Source organism: Vombatus ursinus, unplaced genomic scaffold (genome assembly GCF_900497805.2).
Source record: "Vombatus ursinus unplaced genomic scaffold, bare-nosed wombat genome assembly UNPS02014812.1, whole genome shotgun sequence".
In the NCBI taxonomy this organism is placed as follows: domain Eukaryota; kingdom Metazoa; phylum Chordata; class Mammalia; order Diprotodontia; family Vombatidae; genus Vombatus; species Vombatus ursinus.
In genome coordinates, this window is record NW_020954590.1 from 77,338,487 (window position 1) to 77,358,934 (window position 20,448).

Genomic DNA, 20,448 nt, shown 5'->3' on the forward strand with positions numbered 1-20,448 from the left:
AACTACCCAAACAATTTGGCATAGGTCAGAAAGTAGAAAAAATGATTGATGGAAAAAACTAAGCAAGACCCAGAAGCAATTAAACATAGTAGCCTACTGTTTGATAAACCCAGGAATACAAATACTGGGAAAAGCACTCCCATTTTGACAAGAACTACAGGAAAAGTTAGGAAGCAGTTTTTCAGAAATTAGATTTAGACCAACTTATTACAATATACCCCAATAAGTTCTAGCTGGATCCCAATATCAAATTTAAAAGGTTACAGCAATTTTTTTTTTTAAAGAGGAGGAATGTGAAAGGAGATATCTTTCACAATCAAATACAAGAGTTAGCATGGTATATGTAGGGGATGGAGAACCAGCCTGGAAGTTAAGAAGCCAAGATGTGGGTTCAAATCCTGTTTCTGAGAAATACTATCTATGTGACTGGGAAGACCACCTAATCTCTCAATGTCTCAGGCAACTCTTTAAGGTTATAATTCTACATAAGTTACAGAGAAATTGCTGATTTGATTTGTTGGAAGAGATTCCATGTTGATGAAATTATAGGTCCTGAACTGACACTCTATCATACTCGTCTTCAACAATAACTTATCATACAGTCTTCATCTTGATTGACACTCCATCAAGAAGCTGGAGAAAACTGCAAGTTGAAGACATTCCCTTGTTATCAGAAAGGTCTCCAGTATGAATATAGAGTAGGGCTCTTATGTCTAGTCAGCTCTTCCAACAGGTGCCCTAGAAACAGAGGGTATGTATAGACATGAGTGCCAAGTCAGTCAGGACACAGTTTGGGTGCAGGAGGTATTATGGAAACTAATTGAAATTGCTATTGATCTCATCTATTATTGGAATTCCTGTGCCCTCATAGCATCAGGGTTAAATGAATCGGGGCTGACTCTAAGCTAATTGGGTCTGTGTCCTTTAGTAAATTCAGGAGATTGCATAGTAATGCAAAGATACTTTTATCTCACTGTGCAGCATTCTATTTTATTTCTTTGAGACAAAACTGAAAAAAAAAGAGCATGGAGAATACTTTGATTTGGTGCTGTAGAAAAGAGTTAAGATATATGACTGAATCAAAACTGAAGTGACATTAAGACTGGAAATAACCAGGTCAGTCCATTTGCATTAAGAATTAGAAAGAAGAGGGGCAGCTAGGTGGCACAGTGGAGAGATCTCCGGCTTGGAGTCAGGAGGACCTGAGTTCAAAGCTGGCCTCAGACACTTGATACTTACTAGCTGTGTGACCCTGGGCAAGTCACTTAACCCCAAGTGCCTCACCAAAAAAGAAAAAAAAAGGAGAGAGAATGATACTGTTCCTGGAAAAGCCCTCTGTGGCTAGATATGGTGATGCACACCTATTATCAATTCCTGCTACTACGGAGGATGAGGCTAGTGGATATCTTGAACGAGGGAGTTCTGAGCTGAAGTGGGCTAAGCTGACCAAGTGTCCCCATGATGTCTTGCATCATTATGAGTCCCAGAGGAGTGTGAAGAGAGGCTGCCAGGTTGCTGAAATACGATTGAACTTGCCTGGGTTGGATATGGAGCAGGTTAAACTTCATGTGCTGATCGACAGTGGGATCAGTCCATGAGTAGCCCCTGTACTTCCAGCCTGATGAGAGATGGGGAGACCCAATCTAAGAAAGGAAAGGGAAGGGAAGAAAGGAAATCTTTGTTCCGATCTAGCAAGGGAACCAATGATTACACCTAGATGAGGCCAGGCTTCCTTTTTATGCTGGCAGCAGGGCACTGTGGTAGTTTCACTTGCTGTAATTTAGCACATTTCTAAAAGTTGGATAAATCAATTTCTATGGAAATAAAATTATATGTTGAATGTACCAGGGCAAGTCACGACAAGTGTTTCAGTAATATGAACAGTTCTACCCCAATTCTTCTCTTGTATTAGATTAGATTCAAGATAGGCATCTTTTTCTCCTCCTTCCTACAATGGGGGAGAATTGAGATTAATGTTAAGCAGAATCATGCTGAGGCCCGAACTTCAGAGTTTCCTTCCTTCCTAAGTATCTCAGAGAAAGTAAAAGTGGACAAGTGAACCTACAATGTTCCTAACTAATGATCACATGGCAAAATGCTTTTTGAATGTGATTGAACTCCTTTTACAGGGTGTCATTTGGTGGAAAGTGAACACTATCAAATGTAATTTGAGTTCAGATGTTGCCTTGCATTCATTTCCTCTTCTTCCACTGGCTATGCTGAAAAAAAAAATTCTTACAAGAGTTAGATATAAGGTATACTTACAGGTGAGCAAGGATTTTTCCATCCACATCATTAAGCAGGAATTGGTCTGATTGATTCAAAGAGCTGAAAGGGGCCTTAACAGATGATCTCTTAAAAGTATAAACTTTCATTTCAAAAGGCAAAGTCTAAACTAGTGATGTCAAACTCAAATACAAATGGATTCCTGCAGCTGCATATTGATTTAGAAAAACACAAATTAACATTAACTATGTTGTACTGTATTTTTATTTATTTTGTTAAACATTTCCCAATTAAACTTTAATTTGGTTTGACCTAGGCAGCACACATTTGACACCTCTGATCTAAACTATCCAGGATAGATGGTTGGGACTCTATGGTTAATTTCCAATTTATCCTATGTAGAGAGCTTGGCTAGACATAGTGGTTTTATATGTTGTCTCCCTCATTAGACTGAGCTTCTAGAGAGGAGAGATTATCTTTGTATCTGTAGTGCTTGGCACAGTTCTTGACACATAATAGGTGCTTAATAAATGTTTATTGATTGACTATTTCTATTGAGATGGAGATTAGCATTGATCTTCTCTATGTTTAGAGGATAAAATATTACTGTAATTTTACCTACCCATCATTTATAAGTCATTATTACTCATTCTGAGTTCAATGAAAATGTTTCCTCCTCAATGAAGCTTTCTCTGATCTCTACTCTTTAATGACTTTCTCTTGGAGCTCATATACCACTGTCCTGCACCCTTTCTCTCAACATACTTATCAGGTATTATTATTATTATCTTATCTCTTTATTAGGCTATAAGCTCCATGAAAGCAGGGACCACATCTTAGTATTTGTATCTAGTCAGTTTCTCTGCACACAGTAGATTCTCAGTAAAGATCTGGTGAATCAAATCCTTTGGTTTGATGATGCTATTGACCATATAAAGTTTAGACTGTAAACTCTACTTGATACAAAACTTAAGGGTTTTTCCTCTTCCCCACTACCTAGCACAGTGCTTTGCATCTATTAGGCACTTATTAATTAATTAATGGAATGAAATGTGTCTTTATTGCATGCAAAGAATGTGGTTGCTTGGAAAAGTGTTAAGTCAAGTAAATTTTAAATTGGCTTGCCCAATCATACTTTTCAATAGTTATAAAAAATTATAAAAAGTAGAAATGTTTAAGGATCAAAGATGAAAAAATATGGCACAGACCTGTAAAAATTCTGTCAGGCAAGCTAAAACCCAGAATGAGCTGAGCCAGAACTCTGGGGAAAAGACTGAATAATACATTTCAGGTATGTTAGGAGCAAAGAGCAGGGAGAGATTGACTGCTTAGTAGAAGATGGTATGATTGAAGAGAAGCAGAAACTCAACAGTTATTTGGCTTCTGACTTCTCTGTCAAAGAGAAATCTCTGAAAACTGATGATAGAAGAATGAACAAGGTAAAAACAAAGGTGAGAAAGTAGTGAGGACAAATAATTGCTTTAAATGAACCTCTATCTTTTGGCTTCTATAAATTACTTTCATCACTATGCCAATTGATCTCAGATCTCATCAATGTGGGTACAGACTGTCTCCCATTTGTACCTTCTCATTCTGTCCTCATTCTCATTCAATAACTGGTCAATAAATAATCCTGCAATCTCCTACAGGGGAGCATATACTACATAGTTGAGATCATCTTCTAGGTCTTTTAAGTGTATGTATGCGAGGGTAAAGAAGTAGCTCTTCTGTGCCAGGCACTGTGCTAAGTGTAGCACAAATACCTCATTTGATCCTTACCATGATTTTGGGAGGTAGGTGCTATCATTATCCCCACTTCACAGTTGAGGTAACTGAGGCAGACATAGGTTAAGTGACTTGCCAAAGTCACATAGCTAATAAGGGTCTCTGTGCTAGATGAGCTAGTAAGAGGCAGATTTAAATGCAAGTCTTCCTGACTCTAGGTCCAGAGCTGTGTGGTACCTAGCTGTCTGAAACTGAGTGGGTACCACTGCAGCACATAGGCTATCCACTGGTAATTCTTTACTCTCGCTAAGTGATCTCTCCTGATGTAGATTTTTCAGATGTTTATCCTTTAAGCCACTTTTCCTCCACAGTTCTTCACTCGTGGCATACTCATGCCCACTACGTACCTTTCCTTTGCCCCTCAAGTGACCTGTAGCTTTAGTTCTTCAGAGACAGTGATCTATGTGTCACAGCTATAGAACATTATCAAAGGGATACTGGGATGAAAAAGAGGGGCTTCTGTTTCAGCGAGAAGTTTAATGTCATCTGGGGCATTTCACAATATCCCAAATGCAGTTCAACCTACTTTCCTATTCAATTGTGGAACAGTTTCATGCATCTGAGGTATCTGAGTAAACTCTGTGTACTGATAGCCATCGATCCAACCACATGCTAGCGTCTCAGTGATATTCCATTCTTCATCTACTTTGTTTTTCTAGTATGGATAGTTAGGCTAAAAATCTGAGAGATTACAGATTTAATTTAGGATGATTTACAATATTTCAGGGCTTGTTGCTTAGCACAAAGTGATCTGCAAACAAGAGCATGTAGAGGGGCTTCATCTATAGGGATTCCTTTTCAATTGAGACTCTGCTTGACATATTCTTTGACAATGAAAAATACCCTTAGCATATATTTTATACCTTGCTTTATTATTTATCAGAAAGTTGTATTCAGTAGAATGTGAGCTCCTAAAGGCAGGGGCACTTCCAATTCTGTATTTGTAACCACAGCAGCCACTGTAGTGCCTAGCACAGAGTAGCCACTTAATGAATGCTTCCTGAGTAGAATTAAAGTTAGGTTCTTTTTTTTTTTTGAGGAGTTTTGTAGGATTTAAACCTTTGATGAGAGATATCTTGTTGGAGAACCTTTAAGTGTCATTTCACTCTAGCACATTTTTTAATAGTCTATACAATGAGTTTGTGAATCTTCTGTATCTTTCAGTCAAGTGTGTTATTATAAAGATGTGGTCTGTGGTCAAATATTGTTTGTGAATGATTCCCCATTCTATTCTCATGCTTTTATCACAGATACCTTAGATTCAAGGGTAGCTTTCTCTCATGAAGATTTTTTAGAGAAGGAAACATAGCCTTGTGGCTGGGTGGCTGGCAGTATTTTCTTCATTGCCTTTTCTAAGTAATAAGGTCTGTGGTTGTTTTTTTTTTTTTCCTCAAGCATTTGGTATCATCAAGTCTTTTTATCACTTCAAAACTGTCACCTCAGAAACAACCCTCTTCTCTGTGTACTTAGATTATTCTAGTTGCTCTTTGGACTACTTCTCTTTTTCTTCTTCAGAAAAACAGGTACTGTGATGTGAGAATGCAAATACCATGGCCACTGGCATTGGTGAGGAAAAGACTTCATCATAGAAATATTGATAGATATTCACTTTTCATCTATTGGTTGTGCTTTTTTTCCCTATAGTTTTATCCTTAAATGCTCTCAGGATGATCTGACTTAGTGGGGTTTCTTGCCAACCTTTATGTAAACCTACTTTTCTCTTTTCTGTTTCTTGCTGTTTTATGAGAAGATACTACTGATAATCTTCCAGCATCCTACTCTGTTATAACACTGAAAAATTCTGGGTCTCAGTTTCCTCATCCATCAAATTAGGAGATTGGACTGGACCAGTGGAGGGAAACCTCCAGCCTCCTTTTATTAAGGGAATTTGTTCTGTGAAGTTTGGATTCAGTCAAAGGGCTGAATGAGATGACTATATGTGGCCTCGAGGATGCAGGTCCCCCACCCCAGACCTAGACCCTAGTCTTCATTCTTTTCTAGGCTGTACTCTTGACTCTTCCCACACTTTTTCCAATGATAATCCAGAAACCTCTCTACTCTGGAAGCTCACTCCAGCCCTGGACTTCATACATTGGAAATACTCTCCATCTCTGTAGTATCTCCCTCTGATTAGCTGGCACCTCAGATGCCCAGGACACCCATGTTTTCATTCCTCTTCAGGCTTCACTCTGAATTCTCCAGACTTTTTCTATCTTGATAGATACCTTCATCTCTGCCTTTTGTCCACCCAGAATATAAATTCCTTGTGGGTCTTTCTACTTGGACTTGTATTCTGAGTGTTTAGCAGTGTCTTGGAACAAAGCAGCATTTAATCAATACTTGTTGATCTGATTTGACAAGATGAACTCTAAGACTTTATATCTATACTCCTAATTGTTTTCTTGCTGAAGCAGTTTCTAGGTTTTTTAGTTTCTTTTCTTCTTTTTTGGCAATTGAATTACATTAGTTAAACTTCCTTAGGAAATGGTGATAATCTGTGTAGATGCTGGTCCTTTTATTTATTTCCCAACCTTAGCATCAAAAATTTGTTTAAATAGATTAAATTGGAGTTGCCTCAGTTAATAATAATGGATATATGCACATCAATGTGTGTATAAATATAAATGCATATATACATAAGATATACACACATAAAAATAAAAACATGGTTTAAGAGTAAGAATAAGGAAAAAAGCTAAAGGTTTGTATATCATGTGGAAGTCTCATGCCTTATCATGAATATTTTCTTCCAAAAGAGACTCAGTAGGTCATGGACAAGGCAAGTACAAAAAAAAAGAATATAAAATTAATAATATTTCAACCAACATAAAATAATAGTTTAACAATGTGGGAGTATTTTTGGAATTAGTTGTATATGTATATGCATATATATACACATATGCCATTCTCCTCTATGTTCACATTTGCATTTAAATCAATTAAAGTATATATTGGTTTAATTTGGAGGGTCTTATTGAATTCTTAATAGAAATTTTTCTACACCTTCATAGTTCACTGCTTATGCTGGTGCATAAACTGAAATTATCTTCATGGCAGTTTTTTTTTTTTTCTTGGCAAATGCATTGTGAGCAATGCAACACAATGCTCCTCATTCCTTTTGCATGTATGATAAAGTCAAAATTTTAAACTCCTATATTTTTCTCTCCAAGAGAACCAGAGTCATCCTTCAATTTAGCTGTGTCTTCATTTTGCCATTTATGGTGAGAATGTCAAGACTGATGTTACAGTCTTTGCTGGTCAGTGGTCAAAGATTTCACCATAGGAGTGCTAGAGATAAAAAAAATTATAAATAATCTAAAAACTGCACATCTTAGTATTTTCATTCTGTTTTTCACTCCTCTCCTTCCACTATCACCACAGTGACAATTTTGTCTTTTTCATTGTTTGATAGGCTGCCATGGCCAAAAATTCATCACCAACATGCCAGTCTCTACACCCAGCAAGGCTAGTCTTTAGACAGAAGACTCTGTATGTTGCTGGGGTTGCTGGGGATGAATCCTTTTCATCTTTGTAGAACCTGCCAGAGTTTTTTGCCTTCAAGAAATAAAGGTCACCTCTACAAAAGAAATGAGGCATAACAGTAAGACTTCATGGAGGATAAATTACAACCCAGGGCAAAAAGGGAATCCATAGAAGAGATAATGTAAGTCATCTTTAAGGAATTGGTGGAGAATGGTTAAAGTTTCAGAAAATGGGATGAGGGAAAACATTGTCATACTTTCTAGAAAGGAATAAAAGATGAATTCTGAAAACGAGCTCAATGTGTAACCTTCACATTCATCTCAGTAAAAATTTTAGACTTGAAAATCAGATGTATGATTTATGAGCACCTAGAAAGGGAAGTAATCATCACTAGCCATACCATCTTCTCTAAGATCAAATCATTCTAAACTAACCTAAATCCCCTTTGGAATATTTACTAGACTGATGGAACAGGGAAAAACTATGGATTTAAATAAAATAATTGAATTTTAATAAGGAACATAATTATAATATCCTTCCAGGTGCTAGTTCAGGGAGATTTGTAACTAGTTAAATGATCATTTTAAAAGAGTTCTGATTAATGAGTTGATATGAGTCTGGAGGCAAATCTCTAGTGCCTGGTCACATGTCTCTATTGTGTTCACCATTTTTATGAATAACTTGGATGAAGACAAAGAAACACGCTTATCAAATTTCCAGATGACAAAGGTGGCTGAGACAGCTCATTAGAATGTAAAAAGCTCTCATTTGGCTAGAATTATAAGGTCCTGTATGCAGGACAAGACAATCAATTGCCCAAGGAGAGCATGGTGATGGGAGGGAAAGACATGGCATAATAGGCAATTGATGTGAAAATGACCTGGGGTTTACATTCAGAAAATATAGCTGGCTTTCTCCTAGATTCCAAAGAAGAAAAGAACGTGTGATTTAAAAAAGTAAATAGAACTCTGCTATGTTTTATTTTTTTCTAAGGAAAGCATCAATATAATTTTGAATACATAAAGTAAAATAAGGAATGTTGAAAAAAACAAAAAAAAAACCTTACAACTCTATGCCAGTTCTGTAAACACCTGAATGTTTGTAATGTTTATGTATGAATCAAGAATATGTGTGAGATAGATGAAGTTTCCTCAGTACTAAAACTCATAAATCCCCTTTGTAACCCCAAAGCAGTAAAACTTGATGAATCTGCAAACATTTGCTGTGCATTAAGCAAGAGCTAACCTGTGCTCCAATTCCTCTAGTAAGGTAAAAATTGTAAAAGACTGCTAGCTTAACCACCAGGGGCTTCCTGCTTATCTGTCTATAAGCAGAACTTCTAAACCCTTATCCAAAGTCTTCCCGAGCCTTTGTCTCTAGGCAAATATTTCCAAATAAGGATATTATTGTACTAAGGGTCTTAGAAAGCCCCGTTTAGACTGTGCACCCCAAAACCCAGCCAATGGGAAGAAGGGTTCAGAAATGGGGAGGGGGTATCGTGTTAGGGCTATAAAACTTTGCTTCTCACAACCAGCGAGCACACTCCTTGATTGCTGCTGCTTGAGCGACGAGGGCTGTGCCCTTTCTCATGAGAAAGAATAAAACCTTTTCCGATCTCTGACTCAGCCTCCGAACTTTTAATTCTAGTGTGGCCATTGTCCCAAGCAAATATATAGATTATCATCAATAGTGTCGGACAATACATCCGTTGTTCAAATCTCCAATTTCCAGTATAAACAAAATTCCAGAAGACACACAAAGTTGAAACAGCGAAATTTTCAAGGACAGCTGAAAAAATGTTGCAGATACAATTCAAGTGCCCCTCAGATCCTGACCTATAGTCAGTCAAAGAACATTTATTAAGCACCTACTATGTGTCAGGCACTGTGCTGAGCTCTATAACTCAAATTGACTGCAAGAAATGTATAGAATAAAACTAATCATTTAAATAAAAGACAAAACTTACATAGCAATGGGACCACCTAGCTACTTGTATACCTGGCTTCTTTCCACTGGAAACAGGAGAAGGAAGTGTAGAGGAGTCCAGGGTAGGCCTGGAAAGAAGGGATCTTGTACAGCTGGAATTATGTTCTGTTATCTTCTTTTCTCCTCACTATAACTAGGCACCATGTTATACAATAATGTTGCAAAATAACATTTCTCACAATTTTACACTTTTCTCCTCACTAAAACTGGGTACACAGGAGGAAGTTATAGGATGATGGTATGTGGAACTATGGGAAAAGAGAGAGAACACTTAATTATGGCCCTGGTCTATGGGTCTACTCTCCTGTAAATTTCCTGCCTAGAAATAAAATTGGGTTAAGAAATTTTTAGCTAAAGAAATTGTTCAGATTTGATTAAAGATATTGACATATAAGTGGTAACAAAACAATTTAAATCATTTTAGAAACTAAAGGCAGAAAGATAAGTATGAATTAGGTTGTAAGCTCCTGAGGGCATGGCTTGTATCATTCATTATCTAACTTTGTATACCTAGTACCTAGTAGAGTTATAACTTCCAAATTTCAGAGGTTATGGGTGTGGTGCCCCTGTGATCTGGAAAATCTTTGTAAAAATTTTTGGCCCTCCTTTCATACAAGAGAAGTCTGAATTATTATGGTATTAAAGGATTAAACATATTGATATTATACAATACTATACATATATTTCATACATTTCTGAGTTTCTAAATTTTTTCTGTGTTGTCTGCTGGCCTTTTCATGTTGTCTGTGGCTTTCACAAAATTCCTCCAAACTTCCCATTTAATTTCTCTTGCCAACCCTTGATACACTGAAACCACCTGCGATATATTGAAACTGCAATGGGAAAAGTCATAATGTGGAAGGGATAACTGTACAGTGCCTCGCATATAGTAAGCACTTAATGTTTGCCAAACTAGATTATTATATTACAGAGAACCATCTCAATGCAAATTTTGGTTATACCTCTTACTCAAAGGTTAGGTAGTTGATACAATTTTATCACGTAAAGGAATTGAGCAATACACAGGCCTTACCTGAGCTGCTACTCGGTAGATATCTTCTCTATCACTGCAGTTACAGGTATAGGTATATACTCTTGATGTACCAGCTTTTTTGGCCAATTCACAAGTTTCCTGGTTGCCCTCTGGATTGATATCCCAGAGAACAAGGATAGCTCCTAGATGGGCAAATCTTAAGGCTAATAATCGTCCAATTCCACTTCCAGATCCTGTTATAAGGACTATTTCACCAGCAACATTTTTCTTTGGTCTTGGAACTATGTAGTGAAATAAAGTGTCCCAAAAGCTATACATAAATTTACCAGCAAAAATGAGCAGATCCTTCCCGGCTTTCATCTTAGAAGGCATATTTCAGCAAATACCTATAAAGAGAGATGAATTTACTGGGCATCACATTTTAGGAAAGACATTGATTGACAAACTGGAGTTGAGTGTAACATTTTTGGAAAGACATTGACAGACTGGACAAATTATAAAGTTTCCAAAGGAGAATGACCAGAATGGTGAAGGGCTATGAGATCATGCTATCTAAGTACTGGTTGAAGCAACTGGGATATTTAGCTAGGACATGAGAAGATTCTGGGGGCAACATGAATGCTGTTTTCAAGTGATCCATAGAAGAAGGATTAGAGCTTGCTTGTTCTAATCTCTGGAAGCAGAAGGGCAATGAATAGAAGTCTCAAAGAGACAAATTTTGGCTCAATATGTTAAGGAAAATTTCCTAATAATTAGACCTATACCAAAGTAGAAGGTGTTGATTGAGGAAATAGTGGATTCGCTCTCACATAATAGGTCCCAGCCTAAGCTTGCTCATTGTTTGGGTTTTGATGGAGATCTTTAAAGGAAGGCTGAATACCCACTTGTCAGATTTGTTGTGGAAGGGATTCTGGGCAGTGCAGGTGGAACAGTGGATCTAGAACAGAGTGCTGGGCCTGGAGCCAGGAAGACTTTTGAGTTCAAAACTGGCCTGAGACACTTGCTAGCTATGCGACCTTAGACAAGTCACCTAGCCCTGTTTGCCTCAGTTTCCTCATCTGTAAAATGAGCTAGAGATGGAAATGGCAAACCACCCCAGTATCTTTGCTAAGAAAACTCCAAATGGGGATTATGAAGAGTTGGACACAACTGAACAACAGCAGAAGGGATTCTTACTTAGATATGAGTTGTATTGAAAAACTGCTAAGGTGCTTTTCCAGGTCAGAAATTTTGGGATTCATCATGGAAATGAAGAGCAGAACCTCTTGGACCAATGAGAAATTTATTAATTTAAGTTTAGTTGGTCAATCCCTCTGTTTGAACCAAATTAAGTCTGGCTTCTACCTTCTTTGCAGGTGGTAACAGTAATTAAGTCTTTAGTTTCAGTCTTTCTTGGAGGACAAGTCCAAGTGGAAAGATACTGAAAGAACACTACTGGAGGTAGAGTTAGAGCAGCTGAGGCTTAGGGGTGTTCCAGGACTGGCTAAGATGGAAAATAGTCATTATGTATCATTAAAACAGGTCACAGTGCTTCAGTATTGTCCCAGCTTTCTCTGGAGTTGGGCATACTATTATAAAGTTGCAAATTTGAGGAGAAAGAAAAGTAGCTCAAAGGGAAAACAACGTTGCCTAATAAAATTTTACACAAAGCTTATAACACCACACATTTAATATCTATAAATGAGCTTAATGAGTTTGTTTCAAAATAGAGCACTTTATTCAGAAAAAAGTTGATAACTATTTTTGCTTAAGTAAAAATGATTAAGCTGATATACTTCACTAAATGGTATGGTCCCCCTCCCCTTTTCTCTGTCCCCTTATAAAATCATAGAGCTGAAACAGATTTCCAAGATCTCTATAGCTTTTTGTATTAATTTTACATATAAGGACTTTCACTGCAACGATGCACAATGTACTCTATCCATAACCTATGTGAAAATTCCCAACCTTGAAAAAAAAATTTCTCTTTCCATCTGAGTTGGATCAGTCAAATTTGGGTAAGGCATTAAGTATGTCCTAAGCAAGAAAACTACACACTCTGGGCATTAATTATAATTATAGAGGCACTAAACCTTTAGTGCACTCAGGTGACTTGATTTAACACAACATAATGACCTATATCCCTGGTGTAAAATTATTTTGGTATTAAAATATGTACTTTTATTTTCTTAAAGTATTAAAAAGTATCACTCACTGAATTCTCCCAGCTCACATATAATATGCCTATAGAGATTGATCTCCTTTCCTTTCTCTAGTCCTGACTCTGGTCATTGTCCACTTAAGACTAACCTCCATCTAGCACAAGATCATTTGCTTTACAAGTGCTGATTTCCATATATACCATATCAGCGATTTTCATCCACATAGACATCATTTGTTATTAGGCTTTAAGTATCTTTTTATCTCCCAGTGCTTAATGCAGTACTTTGCACATAATACTTGATAAAGGGGAGCTGAAGGAATCATCAAATATCCCTTACTATATTACCAGAAATTTTAAGTAAGCAGAAACTCAATATTTTGCCTTTCAGGATATCTCAGGCTTGTCTTTTGTGCTTCTACCCAATCAACCAATTTATTAAATGCCTACTCTGTGGCAGGCACTATGCTAAACACTTCTGTTGTTGTTATTCAGGTGATGTCCGACTCTTCGTGTTTCCATTTGGGGTTTTCTTGGTAAAGATACTGGAATGGTTTGCCATTTCCTTCTCCTGTTCATTTTACATATGAGGAAACTGAAGCAAACAGGGTTAAGTGATTTGCCCAGGGTCAGACAGCTGGTAAGTGTCTGAGGCCAGATTTGAACTCAGGAAGATGAGACTTCCTGACTCCAGGCCTGCAACTGGAGTCCATTTCACCACTTAGTTGTCCCATGCTAAACACTAGGGATATAAAAAGAGGCAAAAGCCATTCCCCTTCCCTCAAATTGCTCACAGGCAACAAATAAGCATATGCAAACAACCTATATACAGTATATATGAGAAATAATTAACAGAGGGAAGGTGCTACAATTAAGAGAGATTGAGAAAGGCTTTTTGTAGAAGATGGAATTTCAGTTGGAACTTAAAAGAAGCCAGGTAAAGCTGTAGGCAAATATGGGAAGGGAGAACATTCCAGGCATGGGTGACAGCTAGTGAAAATGCCTGGAGTGTCTTGAGGGACAGCCAGGAGGCTAGTGTACTAAATCAGACTATGTGGCAGGGAGGAAGGTGTGAGAAGATTGAAGGCCTTGAAGTGGATAGTAGCTATGTTTACCTTCTATTACAAAAATGGAGATGAGGTTCCTACAGGAAACATCTTCAGAAATAATAAGATCACACTTTTGAGATAATAATCTTGACCACATATTGGCACGTGCACACACAGGCCAGTGAACATAGTGGGGAGTGTGTCTCAATGACAATTTGCTATTCTTAGAATAATGCCAAGCACTCATATTTCTATAGTGCTTTATGATTTACAATGTGCTTTCTCCACAATCACCTTGTGAAGGAGGTAGGGAAGGTGCTATATACTCTCTTTCATTTATAGAGGAGACTGAGGTTCAGAGAATTTAAGTAAGTCCAACAGTGTCACACAAATGGCAATTGTCCAAACCCAGGCCATACTGACTCCAAATCCAGTTCTCTTTCCATTACCCCCATGTGGTATCTAGGATGTGTACAAAAAGGTTATTACTAGTTATCCAGAAACAAAAGCAGGCTTGATTTTTTTTCTCAAAACCTTAGCCCAACATACTGAAGTTCATGGTTTTCATGACATTTCCTTACAACATGTCCAGCATAGGCTGACTATACAAGTGACTGTCTGACCTTAGACATTCCATCACCTTCTTTGTATTTATGCCTTTGTGGGGATTTACTTCCCTTTCTTTTGAGCTCATCATCTTCTCTCCCCTCGTCTCACTTTCTTCTACTTTTTTGTTTTTACCCTGTTAGCTTTTATTGTTTTGCTGTTGTTGTTCATTTCTGTTTCCTTCTTAGCTTACCTAACAAAAGGACCTTGTTATAAAGTCTCCAGAGTCTGCTCCTGTCAACAGGAATTTAATTTCTCTTGCTCTATTTCTCAGTCACAATCTTTTCCTCAGTCATCTGATTGTTCTGCTCTTTTGTCCTTTCTTTCTTTTCTTTTATCCCCACTCCATGAGAGCGCAGAAAGGATTTGCTAACCAACTAAATTTGAGGGAGATTTCAATTAGCTGGGACCCAACTAATCAGGACCCACAAATATATTTTGCCACAGGACAGGGTTGAGGGTGAGTGGGAAACATCTTAAGTTCTAAGTGTGGTGATTACTCAGTGAATCTTCCATTTACTCTGTTTAGAGCATGAATATGACTAGTTATTTACAGGTTGTCTCACCCATTAGCATGTAAGATCTTTGATGGTAGGGACTTTCTGTCTTTGCATTCTTAGCCACAGAGTCTGGTTCATGCTCAGGGCTTAATGAATGTTTGCTTTCTAACTGAATGTTTTTGGCAAGGAGAGGAAAGGAGAGGAGAGGAGAAGAAAGGAGAAGAGAGGAAAGGAGAGGAGAGGAGAGGAGAAAAAGGAGTAATAAAGTAGGTAGGGGGGTTAACAAAGATGAAGGTGAGGGGAAAGTAAAGCAACAGTGGTGGAACAGCATAGAGAAATCAAGAGGGGACAGATTAAAGTAGATAAAGGATAAAAAGGGATAGATCTCACCTAAACAATATACTTATTCATAATAGAATACTGGTTTCTACTGTGGACCTTGAGGCAACAAAGATTCAGGATCAAATATAAGTTAAATTAAGTTTAGTATAGGCCTTACTTAGAGGTCATCTAGTTCAATCCCCTTATTTTAGAATTTAGGCAGAGAAAGTAAATGACTTACCTAAAGTCACATAGCCAGGCCATGTTTAGGTTTGAAGCAAAGTCTTGACTCTAAAACTAGACATATTCCACTAAGGCAGGAATGTGTGCTACTACCAGTTGGGAAATATATTTCCAACAAGAATTGATGTGAAAATAATTTCAATAAAGGAATAAGCTCCAATGAGGAACAAAATTAAATTAACCAGAACCCTCCATTGCCTCAAGATTCTGGATCATAGAATGAATAATGTGGACGTACAAGTGTGTGGATATTTGTTGCAAAGAGGCAAATCTATGTTTCTAGAACTATAAAAATTCCTAACAATTGAGAGTATCCAAAGGTATAATGGGCTTCCTCTAGAATTCTTCAAGCTGTGGTTGGACCACCTGTCAGATGAGATATGGGAAGGACTCTTGTAGGTCTCTGATGTTCCTTTCAACTCTGAGATCCTTGACAGGACAAACAAAATTTCAAGGAACATATTTTACCCACCCATGGGAGTGTGGGGGGGAGACAACTTATTTTAAGGACTTTGATATATTAAAACCTATAGGAATGCTGCTGCTAATCACATTAAACTTATTCCCTTCCCTGCCTTGTCACCCAACCAAAACTGGTTCAGCTGTAGTTTTTAGAATTTCATTTATTTGTATGTGCTTGAAAGTAACATGATTGCATTTCTTAAAATTAAAAACAAAACAAAATAATTCAGACTAGCTTCCTTATACCAAATTAAGATTGGTTTTTACTGTATATGGAATATATTCCCTTTATAAACTAAAATAAAATATGTGAATGTAACAATTCAGTAAAGGAATGTATCTAGAGTGAGGGATATTCAAAAAGAGTGAATTATTGAAAGGATCACAGAATAGTCTAGATTTAATGCGAGTCACATTTTTGTTTTCTAAAGGGGGTCATCCTTCCTTTGGGGTAGGGTAGTGGCAAGTTACTGAGCAGTAACTTAAGTTTTTAAAAATGTTTTTTTGGCAAAGCTATGATTATTTTAAAATTAATGCAAGTCTAATTACCATGAGATTGTGGGGACTAATTTGGACAGGGAAATGACTCAAAAAATAGGAAACCCAAAGTTAGGGAGAACGAATGATATTTCTGAGAATGAATAAATGTAAAATAATGGAGGTTCTTTATAGATCTATTGGTATTGGTAACATTAATCACTTTATAAATCATCTAGAAGGAGAGAAATTGCAGATTATAACCTTTTTTTCCCTCCTAAATAACTAGCCCTTGGAGATAAATTTCAGGAAGATTTCACAAGATGGTGTGAAACAAATAAGGTAGAGCACCTTCTGTGAAAGTTAGCACAATGAATTTAGAATAAAATAATTTAACATTGAATTTGCATGTTACACGGTAGGTTTTAAGAACCAGCTAAAATGTAAGAAAAGGATCTAACTACTATTAATAATAATAATGATTAATTGTTGGTTCAAAGGAAGGCAAAATGGTGGAGTGGATAAAGGGTTAGCCTTGGAAGAACTGGGTTCAAATTCTATCTCAGATATACACTTGCTATTTGTCCACTATCTACAAGTCACTTAACTTCTCAGTGCCTCCAGGAAACCCTTCAAAGAGCATAAACCACAGATGAGTTGGTGATGTTCCCTGGTAGAGAGAGTCCCCACATTAGAGAGTTTCCTATATCCATGAAATCACATGTTACAGATCAAAGGTCTCACAGAAGTTTAGCCCCAAACTGGTAACTATTCCTTAAAGGCAGTACCACAATGTAGTTTGAAGAAAACTATACTGTTTTTTTTTTTTGTTTGTTTTTTTTGGCTAGGTAATGGGGTTAAGTGACTTGCCTAGGGTCACATAGTTAGTAAGTGTTATGTGTCTGAGGCCAGATTTGAATTCAGGTCCTCCTGAATCCAGGGCTGGTGCTCTATCCACTGTGCCACCTAGCTGCCCCCAAATTATACTGTTTTTTAAAGAAATAGGATGTTCACAACTTACTGCTATGTTTTAAGAAAGACCAACATGCACTGGAGAAGGTGGAGTAGTTGATGAGTTAGAAAATAAGAAGTGAGAGGGTCCAAGTTATATTTGATTAGCAGAATTGCACATAGCAGGAACTTAATAAATGTTTGTTGCTATCAATTTTACATACTTCAGATGCTTTCTAATCACTGGTTGAAATGGCCTAGGAATTGTTTAGTCATTTCAATCATGTCTAACCCTTTGTGAGCCCATTGGGGGTTTTCTGGGCAAAGATACTGGAGCGGTTTGCCATTTCTTTCTCTGGCTCATTTTACAGATGAGCAAAATAAGGCAAACAAGGTTAAGTGACTTGCCCAGGGTCATACAGCTAGTAAAAGTCTGAGGCTGGATTTGAACTCAGGAAAATAAGTTGGCCTGGTACCCCTGAAGTAGGAATTCCTAGTACATTAATCTTCAAATGCTGCTCCCAGGAGGCAAGCCTAGATGGGTGAGTTTGGGTACCCAGAAAACACTAGTCATCTGGGAGTTAGGTAGAAATAGCGTCTAATCTAGGAAGTAGGTAGAAAGACAAAGACAGGCTTCAGGACTTTTTTTCACCATGGACTTTTGGACAATCCAGATTATTTTGATAATCCCATACTTGAGTGGGTGTGGCAATGTGCTTGGGGATTTCTGAGGGAAAGAGGGCAGAGTTCATTGCTATCATCAGGATCTTCCAGATCAGTGCAGCTGAATGTAGGCAAATAGAAACTCAGAGATGCAATCCCGCCTCTTCCAAGCCTCTGCTCAAGAAGTTCTGATGGTTCCCTTTTGCTTATAGGATAAGAGAGAAACTTCTTTGTTTGGTATTCTAACTCCTTCATATTTCTGGCTCCAGCCTGTCTTTCCAGGCCAGCTTCGTATTACTTTCCCTCCTACACTCCTGGCATCTCAGCCTACTTTTTGTTCCTTTAGAAACTGCTCTGTTCAGCATTTAAAGTTTCTCACAACCTAGTTCCAACCTATCTTTCCAGCACAAATTCCTCCCATTCATGCACACATGAAACTGGCCTTACTGCTTTTACTCTTACTCCATTTCCTGTCTCCAGCCCTTTCTCCTGTCAGCCTCCCATGCCTGGGATTCATTTCTGCACCTTTGCCTCTAAGAATTCCTAGCTTCCTTCGAGGCTCAACTTAAGTGATACATTCTAAATTAAGCCTTTTATGTGCACTTTGATTCTATTTTGTATTATTTACATATGCATATGCTGTCTCTCCCAGATTTATGCTCCTCCAGGGCAGGGACTGATTCTAAATCTGAGACTCTCACCTAGTAGGTATTCAACAAATGCTTGTTGATTGAGTCTGACCTTCTATATCCTAATTTTGTGCCTTTAGCAAACTATTCTGCATGCTTGGAATGCTCTCCTTCCAAACCTTAGCCTCTTAGAATTTCTAGCTCCTTTTAAAATAGCTCAGGTGCCTTCTCCAAAGTGTTTCCCATTTCCCCCCAGTTATCAGTGTATCCTCTTCCCTTACTAATACAAACTGCATTGCCAATAAAATGCAAGCTACTTGGGATTGGGGACTGTCCTAATTTTGTCTTTGTAACCTCAGAACTTAGTGTGGTGGGGGTGTGGCACAAAGTAGTGGCTTAATACTTAAATTTTTTTTCTTTTTTCCACATTAAAAAAAATACTTTTAATTCCCCCCCATTACATGTAAAAACTGATGGAGTCTGAATGCAGATTGAAGCTTAATACGTTTTGAATAAAGCTTCTCATTTTACAGAAGGAACTGAGGCCCAGCAGTTGACTTGCCCAAAGCTACAAAGTTAGAATCCAGATCTCAGCTGTTTGTCCAGTGCAATTTTACCTATACCAAGTTACTCTCCACCCCAAGAGTTACTCTGTATACTCTGGTCAAGAAGAGAATGGGGGTTCTTTGCTTAATTTTCAACTACTCAGCTATAGTGATTAAAGGATGATTTACAACCCCTCTAAGGATCTTTACAGAAAGCAGCAAGGGAATGGAGTACTAGGGGGGGACACAGAAGAAAAAGGGGGAGACCTGTAGAAGGGAGAGGTAAGAGGGAGAGAAAAATGCTTGTGGAGGAGAGATCTGGTGTGTGTGTGTGTGTGTGTGTGTGTGTGTGTGTGTGTGTGTGTAGGTAGGTATGTAGGAGGATCTGGGAAAGCAGAGAACCCACTCCAAAGGTAGTAATATTTTCAACTCATTGTTCCCATCTGCAGCACATGGAGTTGGTCTTCAGGTCATACTTGGGAAGTCCTCTACAATACTCCTTTGCTCCCACCACGTAAACTACAGCGAAAGCACTATAAGCCTTCAAAATTAAATGAGATGTGCAAGGTGTGTGTGTGTGTGTGTGTGTGTGTGTGTGTGTGTGTGTAGCACTTTTCGTCACTTATTTAGCTACATTTCTCTGACACACCTACTAAATTACCTCTCTATTATTTCTGCTCCCACTCAGAATACTTGGGTGACATCTTCAGCAAACAGCTAACCTGAAACCGGCATAACTAGCAAAACTAAAAGTTTCGAGGACTGGGAAACTCCCTTACTGCCTTTAATCCAACTAGATTTGAGAATCTGGCCGAGAAACCAACACCTGAAGCGAAGAGCTTCAGAATTGTAGAAGGCAAAAGCAGGAGAGTAATCTCTCACTCCTGCCCCCCTTCCCCTTCTTCTTTTTCCCCCGGCATTTAGTCAAAGGGATCTTCCCCGAGCACAGAAGCCCCATTTTAGCCAGATAGAGGCACTCAAGATCATTCGTCTACAAACACGCGGCACACACAATTCCAGAGAAGCTAGAGTCCCGGCTGCTCATCCCCTTCTCCACCACATCCACTTAATGCCACTTACTTGCAGCTCTTGGAAGCTCTGGACGCAGACTGTTCCCGAAGTCCTCCCAGTGGAAGCAAAAAGCTCACACTGTATACACCCCAGGCTGTGACGCCCTGCGCCTGCGCTTTAGCTTTGGAACGTTGCCCTGGAATGGGCGCCCTGAAGTTGTTGGTCTTGGACTTGGGAACTTTTGGTCATGTGAGTTCCCCAGCCCGGCTAGCAGCAGAGGGCGCGCACCGTCTGAACTGCCAAAAACCTCTTGTAGCATCCCCTCCGTTCCCGTCTCTCCCCCTCTTCCTTCCTTTCCCCCCACTAGGAGCTTTGAA

General features: G+C 38.3%; 1 protein-coding gene across 2 annotated transcripts in view; it reads right to left on the minus strand.

Annotated features, from left to right (window-relative positions):
• Positions 1-20,239, minus strand: part of LOC114053714 (epidermal retinol dehydrogenase 2-like) — a 35,848-nt gene extending 15,609 nt beyond the window's left edge. For both annotated transcript variants that reach the window (XM_027876843.1, XM_027876844.1), the window contains exons 1-2: positions 20,141-20,239; positions 10,514-10,860 (exon numbers count right to left, since the gene is read on the minus strand). In XM_027876843.1, coding sequence (XP_027732644.1) covers positions 10,514-10,846 — 333 coding nt within the window. In that variant the 5' untranslated portion in view covers positions 10,847-10,860; positions 20,141-20,239. The remainder of the gene's footprint in view (positions 1-10,513; positions 10,861-20,140) is intronic.
• Between the last annotated feature and the right edge of the window lie 209 nt (positions 20,240-20,448).